The sequence below is a fragment of the Calypte anna genome, chromosome 3 (assembly GCF_003957555.1).
Source record: "Calypte anna isolate BGI_N300 chromosome 3, bCalAnn1_v1.p, whole genome shotgun sequence".
NCBI classification, from domain to species: Eukaryota; Metazoa; Chordata; class Aves; order Apodiformes; family Trochilidae; genus Calypte; species Calypte anna.
Genome location: NC_044246.1, coordinates 25502686 through 25514823, shown reverse-complemented (window position 1 = coordinate 25514823; position 12138 = coordinate 25502686). Strand labels below are relative to the sequence as shown.

At 41.6% G+C, this 12138-nt stretch overlaps 1 protein-coding gene across 1 annotated transcript in view; it reads right to left on the bottom strand.

Annotated features, from left to right (window-relative positions):
* Positions 1–12138, bottom strand: part of TGFB2 (transforming growth factor beta 2) — a 70286-nt gene that overhangs the window by 12509 nt on the left and 45639 nt on the right. The window contains exon 2 of the mRNA XM_008496577.2: positions 10640–10803. Within this exon, the coding sequence (XP_008494799.1) occupies positions 10640–10803 (164 nt within the window). The remainder of the gene's footprint in view (positions 1–10639; positions 10804–12138) is intronic.

The window sequence follows — 12138 nt, the reverse complement described above, 5'->3', positions numbered from 1 at the left end:
AATCTCTGCAGCTTCTAAACAAAGGGATGCCCTTTCACAGCTCTGTTTATTTAGTCTCACTTTCAACAGAGTGATAATGCAATGCTGCCCTTTCTAAAAAGGGATTGCATAGGGAACATATGCATAGGCTCACGTTACATGGGGATGAGCTGAATAGGTAGAAGTGATTACCAAAGGGTTATCCAGCACACTTGTAGCCCAGTATGAAGGGTAATTTTCACTCAGTAGCAACACTCTAAATTCTAAGAACAATTTGGTTCTGTCAACTCTTTTTCTGCAGGATTCCTCTCTTTCACAGGAAAGCAAATAGTTACCAAGACACTTGTTAATGTCTTCTTGATGAAGTATCTTGTACACTTAAGCTCTGCCTTCTAGCTATATTTTTCTATGGGTACTGCTATCTGTCCTCCCATCAATTCTTCTGTTCTGACTCTTCCTAAAAACACCCAGGGAAAAAATTATCCTACAAATACCCATGAAGGATCTCTAGATATCACATATATGCACCCACTGAACAGATGAATAATGCAGTTAATTGCAGGAAAGGGCTCATGAAGCACACAGACAAATGCAAAGAATTGCTCTTGCTTTTACAGCTGCACATTTAGAAGGCTCATTTGGGAATCTCTGTAATGACACCACTCCCTTGCCACCCACTTCAGGCCTGCCTGATTTCTGGTATTCTATAAATCCCACTGAAAACTGCTCTTCACTGCTTCCTCAAAGGCATTCTGCTCAGTCTCCAGGGGGAGACCCTCTGTTCTGCTGGCAGGGATTTGTCTGTGTTCCTTTTCATCCAAGACCGGACCATGATACTATCTTGGAAGCACATCCCAAACCACCATTCAGCAGTAAAAAGCTTTGGTTTCCTGACAAACTGGTTTCAGAAGAGCGACAAGCAAGTTTCTAGAAAACACCGGTCTCTAAATCACTTCTTCCAGCTGCTGTGCTTATTTTTCTGATCAACTGGAGAGCACTAACTGATACATTATTTAAAACTTTAAGTACTAAATAGCTGAATTCTTCATTAAAATACTGGAGGATGAAACTGTTTCTTTGTATGCATATATTTATACTTTCAAGTAACAATCACAGATATAAGTATAAAAGTAAGGACAAGGACTGTCTTAGTCTGTATTATAGAAACTGTAAAATACACTGAGAATACTTTATAATCATTATAGCAACTGAAGATTGTTTGCAAAATTAGAAGAAAAATTATTTCTTTAAAAAATGAGGCCTATCAGAGGCTGATACAAGCAGAGCAAAATCATTTGGTATCAGTGTCATTATACTGGTTCAAAAACAAGTCTAGAAAACCTTCAGAACCCAAGATTCTGTTAATAGGAGTGTAAGTATTTCACTCATACTTTTTTTTGCCTACTCCCCTTCAGACAGCTAAATGAATAGGTCACTGTATGTATTCTAGACAATAACCACTGAGATCAGATGCCACAACAGCCTGCCTTAGTGATTCATTACACATATAAAACAAATAAAATTGACAAAAGAAAAAACTGGTTCTTTCAAATAACTAGAGCTCCAGAATAGCAACTTGCTTTGTTTATTTCAGATTTGATTGTCTGTCTAATAACATCTTCTAGTCTCCTATAGCAACCACAATCAGATACAGAAGAATAGAAAAATTACAATTAAGTGTAATTTTAAGTGGAATAGTTTTGGCTAATAAATTCATCACCTCCCCAGAAAGCAAACAAACAAACAAAAAACTGAATGTGGTTCAGCAGTGATGATACACAGGCTGGGGCACCACACATACATCTGCTGCAGCCAAGAAAACCCTAGGCATGCTTCAAAGGCCAGGCTTTAGCAACAACTAGGGCATTTTATAGTTGGGTTTGAGAATTACGGTCAACAACTTTTAGGAAATGTTTTTGGCAACCTACAGTTTCTTAAAACAAGTTGATGAACTTTTAAAACCTTATAATAAGGTAATAAGGCCACTTAACATCTATCCTGTCTGCTGCATTGCCCTGGAGCTTGGGACAGTCACTGGTATCAGCTGGCCTGAGTCCTGCAATCACTGAATAGCAGTAAATATGGCATTATCTTGTTATTACCTGCTATTAATTATTACCTGCTATGAATTTGTTTTTCCTCTCCATTCAGAGTGTCTGATCTGCTCCCTCCAGATGCGGTTGGCTCCCTGTCAACTTCCTTCTCCTTCTCCTTCTCCTTCTCCTTCTCCTTCTCCTTCTCCTTCTCCTTCTCCTTCTCCTTCTCCTTCTCCTTCTCCTTCTCCTTCTCCTTCTCCTTCTCCTTCTCCTTCTCCTTCTCCTTCTCCTTCTCCTTCTCCTTCTCCTTCTCCTTCTCCTTCCCTCCCCTCCCCTCTCCTCTCCTCTCCTACTCCCATGATGTTCTTGTGTATTAAAACATCGTGGTAGACTCATGATTCTTTCCTTTACTTATCAGTTATTATCCATGGTTCCACTGGAACTCCAAGGGCCTTTTAAAATCCCAGAAGTAACCCGACTTACACTTGTAAGCTCAAAGTAAATAAGCCCAGACAATGAGATCCAGTGGCAAATTCTGTGCTAATTCTGGTTAACATCAGAGCAGTGATAAGTTCAGCTATGCACAACATTGTGGATGAAAACTGTTTAGGATAACCTCTTCTGAACTACAAGAAACATGCAGGGGACTCCGACCTAACATTCTGCAGAGGAATAATGAGGTTCACAAGGTCTGCAAATGCAGCTGCTTGTGGTTTCCAAATTCTTGTGTACCATTCACCATACTGAAAGATCCACTCACTGCCTGGTTCTAGATTTCAAAGGTCTCCTCAACCAGCTTTCAAGGACTTCATCCAGACCTTTCTGAAACTTAAAGTTAAAAATTACCATTCTAATTCTCAGTCCTTTCTTACTCCCTGATTGAGTTCAAAGTCTTTCTATGAGGAAAATATGTTGTAAAGTGCAAAAGCCTCCACATAGTACCTTTCGCCAGATAACTGGGAATCCACTGGCTATCAAATCTTAGCTTCTTATCACCTCTAGTGCAAAGGACTGTATTTTGTCAAAGATCCTCCATACAATTTTTCAAGCTCTGCTTGTACCTACTTCTGCAAAAGAGTAATTTAGACTCTGCTTTCAGTGCTATGCAGTTAAAAGGGCTTTACAGCCCCCCTGTTTATCAATGGAAGTCTTTCCATTATTCGCAAAGGTTTCCAAATCAAGCTCAAACCAAGGGCAGAATCTTTAGAGACTAGCATATGAGATGCATGTATGATTTCCTGCCAAAATACAAAGGTATGGAGTATTTGCCAAAAAGTACTCCACTTTTTAAAAAGACCCATAGCTCTCTGATCCATCTGTTCAGAACTTGCCAGACACGTTCTTCATGTGAACTTGCAAATAAAAAGAACGTAATTCACACATAACCCAACCCCTTTTATATCTACATGGGCTACAGCTTCAATAGAATCCTCTAACAGTGTTGGCTGCTACACACTTAAAGGTAAAAGAAGGTGAAGCATGAGAGGGGTAAAGTGATGAGTGGCTAAAGCATGTCAGAAAGGGAGAGGAAGTCAAGTATGTAATGGAATCGCTGTGACTGACTCATTGCATTGCCCCTTGTTAAGGTGATAAGCTCTAGGAAGAGACAAATGGATCCTGTGAAGGGATTTCCTCTCCATTTGTTGCCCAAGCTGGACCTTCCTCCTGCCACTGAAGACACAGTGTAATGTATGTTGGAGATACAGCCCTGAGGCTGCTCAGTCTGATTTATGCTAAAACAGGCAGGAAGACTCTGCAGACTCTAAGCAATAAACAAGGACCAAGGGTCTGGGGTCCTTCTCTTGAAAGATTCTGAAATATTGAGTGCAATTTCCTGCCATTTAAGAGATTTTATGATAGCTCTAAAGAAAGATTTTATATAAAATGAAGTTAACAAAAAAATCCTGTAAACTTACCTAGCATTCAGCTTTAACTTGCCAAAGGCACATTATGTTTTATTAAAATATCATCAAAGAGGAGCCAAAGTCAACAAAAACAGAGTGGGTTCTCCTGTCTCCTAGCCAAATCCCCTAGATCCTGTAGAGTACTCCTGTATTCATCTCCCTTTTATGCACAGGTCTCTCCAACTCTATTCTACAGTCCTGTCCCTGACAGATGTATCTCATGTTCACATACACTTTACTGTAATATTTTGCATGCAGCTTTCTTTGCTATCTGAGAATTTGGACTTACTATTTCTCCTAAGATGCTGTCTTCTCCCAAAAGCCACTACTCTTTCTTCCGTTCCTCTTGCCTCTTTTATTCTCCCTAAGTCACAATTCTCCTTGTGGTTTTCTCTGCCCACCACCTCCAAGTTTCCATCCCCCTCCGTTTTCTTTCATGACCTATTCTTCATATAGACTTCTCTCCAACAAAGCTTCACATTGTTTCCTATAGCTCTCCAAAACATCAATATTTCCCTCCTCCACTGGAACAGACTCCCTAGTGCCAGGCTACCAAGCCAACCTGATGTTCCTTGGCCCAGTAGACTGGTATCATGCTGCAGTGACTGGTTCAAACTTCCATGTGTCTCAGTGTAACATGGGCTTTGTCACTCCACCAGAGCAGGAACCCAAACCCAGTGGCTAGTTTCTGACCCATGTCCTGCATTCCTATGCTTCCCAAAATGTACACACACTGCAAACAGCAATAAATCTGTCAGCTCAGTGCCCAACATAGTGCACCTCTACACATAGCAGTGTTGAGGTGGTAGTACATGCTAGCTCTTACCAGTAGCTAATGGGGATATTATAAACTTCAAGTAGTCTTCAATAACTGCTCTGTTCCTGGCAAGAGATGGCCTCTTCTAAGATAAACTCTCAAATTGTAACAAATATTATGAAGCAACAAATATTTCCCCTCACCTACAATCACAGATTATTTGCCAAAGCTACTCTGTATTTGGTCTCCAGTACGCTGACTTTTTTTTGGTAGGGAAAACAGTATTTAGAATGAAAAAAAAACCAAAAAGGAAAAAGGGTTCTGGAACAAGGAGAAAGCAGCACTTTGACTGAAATATACTGTAAATTAACATCCTCTGGTCTGGAGGTGTTGATGAGGGAGGGGGTCAGGGAAGCAGGAAGAGTTTGGTACCATATGAAGTTATTAGGCCCACACTTTATACTGAGTTATATGCTTCAAAGAGTTTGCCATTTAACTTAATGTTACTTATAACCTTTCAGACTGCAAGAGTCTGGTTTTAGGACATCAACACATAAATTCTGAGATCCAAATACTATTTCAGATGTGGGTCATAGTGACGGCAGTCAATTAAAATCAAATGCCCCAGGTGCTATCTAGAGACATCCTGAGCCAACTCACAGCCACAAATCCTGCCTCCTTGTTTTCTTCCATGGCACCAGAGACTGCACTTTTTGGCATGAAAAGAGAACAAGGTCCCCCTGCTCCTGATTATGCAGATATCAGCCTGGAGTAGCCCTGCTGCAGTCAGTGTAAATTGCCTCAGATTTGCACCATGGAGATTTGGCCTAAATCTCTAGTAGCTTTCTCTAATCTTATTCCCTAACTGAAAAACAAGACAAAACACTGTCTGAATTCAAAGTATTTGAACGACTGACTGTGATTTAAATTTAAATGTGACTCATAATGGAGTAATAAGTTCCACAGCATCTTCCTTCTCATACCTCCAAGCAGGGAGAGATGCCCTCAAAGAAATAGGGGTTACCACTATCTGGAGGGCAGACAACTCTTCCCAGACCCAGAACAATGTCCAGAGGAGCTCTCAGCATGAACTTGGCCCCCCTCAACATGGAAAGACTGCAGGTTTGCTCATTCTTGCTACAAGTTCTTCATCAAAAACCAGTGTTCCACTTTGGGCTGTAACCTGGCACAATTCATTTGCTTCAACCCTGCATGCTATGTCCCATATGACATGACACTGCCATCCCCAGCCTCTCAGGTACCCACACCCACAGCAGCTTTGGATAACAATGATGATAAAAAACAGCACTTTGGCTGCATTTTTCATGATGCTTTATGATGTGTTGACAAAACATGGCACTGCTTTCATAGGAAGTAATTATTACTTATTATCGTTTGACTATATGTACATAATAAAAATACCTTACAAACAATACCACAACACTTTCTCAGTGACAACTTTTTGCCCTGTGAAGGTTTCCACTCATCCAGTTTTGTGGTGGTAGCTTTTTATATTTTGGAATGCTTATTCTCAGAAGACAAGATTTCTTCTGAAGGGTGCAGAGACTTTATTCATAAATACAGAAGCACCTTAATAAAAGCAAGATGTGACAAAGCCTTCAAAGCAGGCAAGAAAACTGATGAACAAAGACATTCCCATAACAACTAAGCTTTATCTGATCAAATTCCAATAAAGCCTGCATTTGGCATAAATCTTTAAAAACATAGCAAGGGCCACTGGGGGATGCTAAAACTTATTTATTTAATATTATTCCTCTTCCCTCCCCAAAAGTACTTTAACCTCTTAATATTTTCTGAAGCCTCAGTGCTCATTGAGAAGTGAATGTAGTGCAGTGGAAGGATGGCAGGAAGGAAGCTTCCTTCCTTCCTTCCCTTCTCCTTCCCTCCCTCTGGCTTCTCACTCTCCAGTGTGCTGATGATCAGCAGCATCACAAGCAGATTAGCCCTCACTTTCAGAAAATATAGTGCCTTTAAAGAATTTAATTATCTGTGGCTTCACTTAACCAGAGCCAAGAGGAGACAGAAGCTTTTATGCCAGCCTTATAAAAGAAATTTAATTCCTACTTCTAGGAGTTTTGTTATCTTTCATTTTAAGACTGCTTATTATGTCCACTGTGCTTCCCATCTGCACAGAAATATACAGATGTGGCTGACTAATCCTTAAATACCACGAAAAGTATTCTGGGTGAAAACAGACATTAAAGAAATGGTTTTACTCTCAGGGATTACCACTTGCCCACTGACTTTGCAGACGCATCCAGAGCACCTCCATGAGCATTAATACCCAGGACTGACTGCCTGGAGAAATCCAGGGGCAGCAGACCTGGCAAACAGATCCAAACCCACTCACTCCAGGCATAAATACAACATGTTACTCTCTGCTACAGCCTCACTGCTGTGGTGGAAAAGGGTTCCTGCTGCTGCTGCTGCTGCACCAGGGGCTGGGAGTGAGGGGCCATAGCCCTGGCTTGCCAAAGAGCCCCAGACTGCCTTCCCCGAGTCAGTGCAAACAAGGGCTGCAGGAAAACATGAAGTCCTCTTCTGATGTGGTTTGGAAAAGGGAGCCAAATATAGCTTGAGGAAAGCTTAGCCAAAAAGGTGCAGTCTTGCATTTCTCTTTTCATTTGAAGGGTAAGATTTGTAAAGTCAGAGGACCACACAAAGAAAGAATCAAGGCAAGAAACAAAAAACTTATATTTTGCTTACTTGTTTTTTCAATTCACCCTGTATATCTGTATCTAGCTGTTCCTAAAACAGTCCTTCACAGGAATATTGTCCCTTCTGCACCAGTGGCCTAATGAACTGCCACTGGACTAAACCAGAGAGCTCTTGGAGAGCAGTCAGAAGACATGCATGTGTTTAGGGACAGCCACTTACTTAGTGAAGCACAAGAAAAGATCTTTGCCTCTCTCCAGAAGACTTCTTCTGCCCCTCTCTTCCTGCTTGACTGAGAAAAATGAGGTGACAGGGGAACAACCATTCCCTGAGACTACAGGTATGAGAGGAATTTCAAAAATCCTCATCAAGATCTCCTCAACAAAGCAAAACACAAGGCAACTCAAAACTTGGTGGAGGAAAAAAACCAACCTAATAATTAAATGTTACTTATGCAAGACAAAACCCCACATTGTTCCTCATGGGCACAACAGCCCTGGCAAAGCCTAGCACATATCTCACAGGACAGGAAGCCTGTGCTTATACATGCAGGAGGAGCAGCAGCTGCATGTGCCAACTCCACCAGCAATCTTCTCTGCGAGGCTCTCTCACCATGCACGGCTTTTCATCCTAGAAGTGAAGACACCTGAGAAGATCTTCAGCCCTTACAGAATGCATTTGCCCCTCCCACTTCCACTGAAATGAGTATCTTCCTTGTTCTTCCTTTCTACTGCCTACATTTGTTCCCTCTTCCACTGCTGTCCCTGTCAGTCTATCATTATGCAGCCCTGAAGCTCCTCTCTAACATCATCACCCTGGCATCAGTGCCTCCTACCTATCCTTCCCTACCTTCAAATCTGTAGCTTTTCCTCTCTAAAATTAATATTCTGAGTTTTAGGATGTTTTCTATAATACTGTCTGACAATACACCCTGCTCTTCAATTTCTCACTGCTTTTGCTTCTCTTGTTAATCACTGCCAGCTAACCTCATGGAGATCAGATGCAGGGATATTTAGGGACTCTGATGCTTCTGCATGCAGTAGAGCTGCTGGTAAGGAACCCAATAAGTCAAATTGACCATCACAGAGCTAAGCAAATAGCTCCATGTAGGTTTTTGTGGAGAGCTGCATACAAGACTGACACAAGTATTATCAAAATGGGGGGGAAAACAACCAGCAGAAGGTAGCTACAGACGCTTTTAAGAAGTAAAACAGAGAGGAACTAACAGGCAACTTTTATCATTGTAATAGATGCTCTGAAAGGGAAATGCTTCAGAGGCAGCTTGCTTCTCTACAGACAAAGTAACATGTCTAAAAGATGCCCAGGCTAAACACGAACTCAGAGCTGCCTGCCTTTGGTTTGCCTGTAACTTGGTGGAGAAAAGCCTTAATACTACAATAATCTGCACTCATTACTCATCTAACACATCACTCAATATGCCCCACCCAGTCTAAAAAAGGAAGCACCTTACTTACCAGCTATATATTTATCTAAACGACACAAGTACCTGCCCTGGATGTAGGTGTCAGTCATTTTCACGGGCACAGGATTGCTGGAGTCAGGCTCTCTGAAATAAGCTCCAGCTGTTTCTCACCACAAGGTGAAATCCTAGCCAAGCAAAAGGCCTTTCTGCCCTACCTCTACTAAACCCTTTGTGTCCCACGTTCCTCAAACACTGAAAAGGCAATAAGCTGAGCTCAGGCAATGGCAGCTGTACTCCTTTCAAGGGGATGACTAACATGTCCCAAAAGTAGAACAACAGAAAGCCCAGAGATGCTATCAATTCCTTTTAAGATATCTGAATAGTGAGGTCAAGCCAGAAGATACAATTGTTTCAACAGGCTGGTGTTACAGCATCAACAGGGACTAGTAGTGTAATTCTCAGTGATAGCTGTTATATACAGACAACATCAGTGATTCTCATTAAAGATCCCCGCTACCTTTCTCTTTTAACAATTGACACACTATTTATTCAGCTTTTCTGCCAGCCTGTCCTTGGAAAGGAAGGCAGCCAGGTCAAGTTGAGAAGCAAAGTATTCTGTGACCACCTGTGGACCTGAGCCATGTTCAACTGGGAGTCATTCTTCTACATTTAAACGATGTCTAAACAGTCCAGGACACCTTTTCCTGCTGTCAGCCTCTAAGGCTGGCTTATACTGCCACTTCAGCAAGCATGAGAACCCAAATTCCCCACTCTCTGCTTCAAATTTGGCTTGCCCTTAACCAGGCCAGATAGGAAAAGGTGAACACTGAAAGTGAGGGAGAAGACTAACTCAAACTAACTCAAACTTACACCCACTGGATCCAAATTAGACTCAGACTGAAAAGTCCTATCTAACTGTCTGTTTGATTTATGATTAGCTTCTGATTTATTTCTATAACTTTCTTGCACTGTATTTGTAGTCTTTGTTTTCAATTTCTGTCTTTTAGATACTGTATTTTACAAATCTGTTTAGATTAATATTCACATATTTGTAAAATACAGTATCTAAATACACATATTGTATAAAATATCCACTGCAAACTGTTCTTGGTGCTCTCATCTGCTCAGGTAGAGTGAAAGATAGGCTCAAAACACTTTGTTTTATAAGATGGTATCCTATCTGGCTGGGTTTTCAGCAGAAAAAGTCCCAGACTCCTAGAACTCAGTATACTCCATGAGTGTTACTCAGTATAAAACTTCTGAGAGTAAAGCCCCTTTTTTTTGCTGTGTTTCTCAGTAAAATGAAGTATGCTTTAGATGAAATATGCTCTGGACAATATTTGCACAAATATGAAGACTCTATGTAAGCACCTTTAAAGGCTTTAAAGACTAAATGGCATCAGTCTTACCAACACTCAGGAGGGAGTCACAGGATCATTTTCTTCCTCACTCCTCAAACTGTTGTCAACTCCCTCTCTTCAATTCTTAGGCCACTATACAGAGCCCTGGCTGCAACCTGATAAGCTTTGAAACTCAATGTGATCCCTGTGAGGCATGGTTAATAGGCTTCTTCTGAACACAGACCAGAAGAAGTAATTTGACTTCTATGTAAACTACAGTACAAGGCCAGGTATTGGGAGACAGAGATCCTGGGAAAAAGTCCTGATGTAGAAGTGCTAGAAAAAGTTTGCAAATTTCAGCTTTGTAATATTGTGAATGAAGTCCTTTCTAGGCAAGGCACCGGGAAAACAGAGGCTACTTTGGAAAGACGGGACCCAGATGCTTCTCCCTGTGTTTTTTTCCAGCTGCTAGGTGGGTTGCTGTGGAGAGACTGGAGGCTGACTTGTGCAAAGTGTCACTGTACCTGGTAGAGCTCTATCCGCTGCTCTGAGACCCGCGCCTTTGAGTTCTGTAGGCGGAAGACCCTGAACTCAGCCTTCACCAAGTTGGAGGCATTCTTCTCCATTGCTGAGACGTCGAATCTCACGATTCGGAAATAAAGGCTGTAATAGCTCGGTGGGATGGCATCTGCAAGAAGGCAGTGAGATTTTATTATTTATTTTTAAAGGTAAAATATATTGTTCCTTCAAATGGTTTAATACAAGACAGCCTCAATAAGGGAAATATGTTAGCGTGATTCAGCTGCTAATGGCTGACTTAATATTATTAACAATTTAATAAAAAAAACCCAAAACAACCCCACATGTGTTTGATTATAGGAATACCATATTAATACAGAGTTAACAACCATTTCCAACTCTATTTCAGATAATTTATTTAAACCCCTCTCTTTCAACATATTGGTGGAAAGTGCTGGATGTTTATAACTTGAGAAAAAAAACCACAGGAGTTGGTGCCTGGCAAAAGCCTTCCAAATCGCACCAAGTTCACAGGGATCTGCACTAAGACGCACGCAAGGGCCACTCATCTGATCAGTGGGCACATTTCCCCACGGAACACAGCACTGCAATGTAGCCAGCTTCAGATTTTGTTTTCTGTTTATTAATTTTATTGGAATGAAATATTCATTCTAGATTTTAGTAAGGAGGACAGAATGAGAAGTGGAAGAAGAAAGGGAGGAAAAAAGCAAGCAGAGAGCACTCATTACAAACAGAATTACATGCATTTTGATCACGTGGAAGCAGGAAAAGCCATAAACATAACCCCTTTTCACTATATATTGGGGAGAAAGTAACAAAAACAGCTAGAAAAAAAGATGCCAATCTTCAATAATGGTGTTAAAAATACCAGTTTATGTTTCAAAACAGTCTCTTGCTTGTTCCCAGCTGTAAACTCTGACTGAGGCTAAGCACTGTGGCACAGTCCAGGATACCTTGAAGAGTTCAACCACCATCGGTTGTTGAACTGGCATCCACCTCACCCTGAACAGCAGCATGAGGAGACACCAGTGTGTGTGTCCCCCTCACCATACTGCCCAGCACAGCTCTCCGCAGCACTAGAGCCAAACCCAGAGGGGAGTCAAAATGACTCAAAGGACCTGATACAAGTTTCTATTCAAGCCGAGGGAAAGCTTTTCTTTCCTCTTACAGTGTGAAAACTGATGTGAGTAAAGAAAAAGAGGAGGAAAATCATACTGGGGGGCTGAGGAAGGAAGGATTTTTATCTGAGGAAGCAAACATCACAGGCCTCCCTGGGGCCACATCAGCAGGAAGACTTCAGGTAATAACTAGAAAACACGATGTCTTCCCCCTGGTCATATAGCTCAGGATTTGCTGTGGTGGGGCAGAAGAAGACAGCTTGCACGTGATGGAGGTGAGCAGCTCAGCTCCTGTGAGACACCCCGGGGCTTGCCCAGAATCCCAGGGAGACCTCCTGCTCCCCTGCCTCCCTTGGCCATCCAGG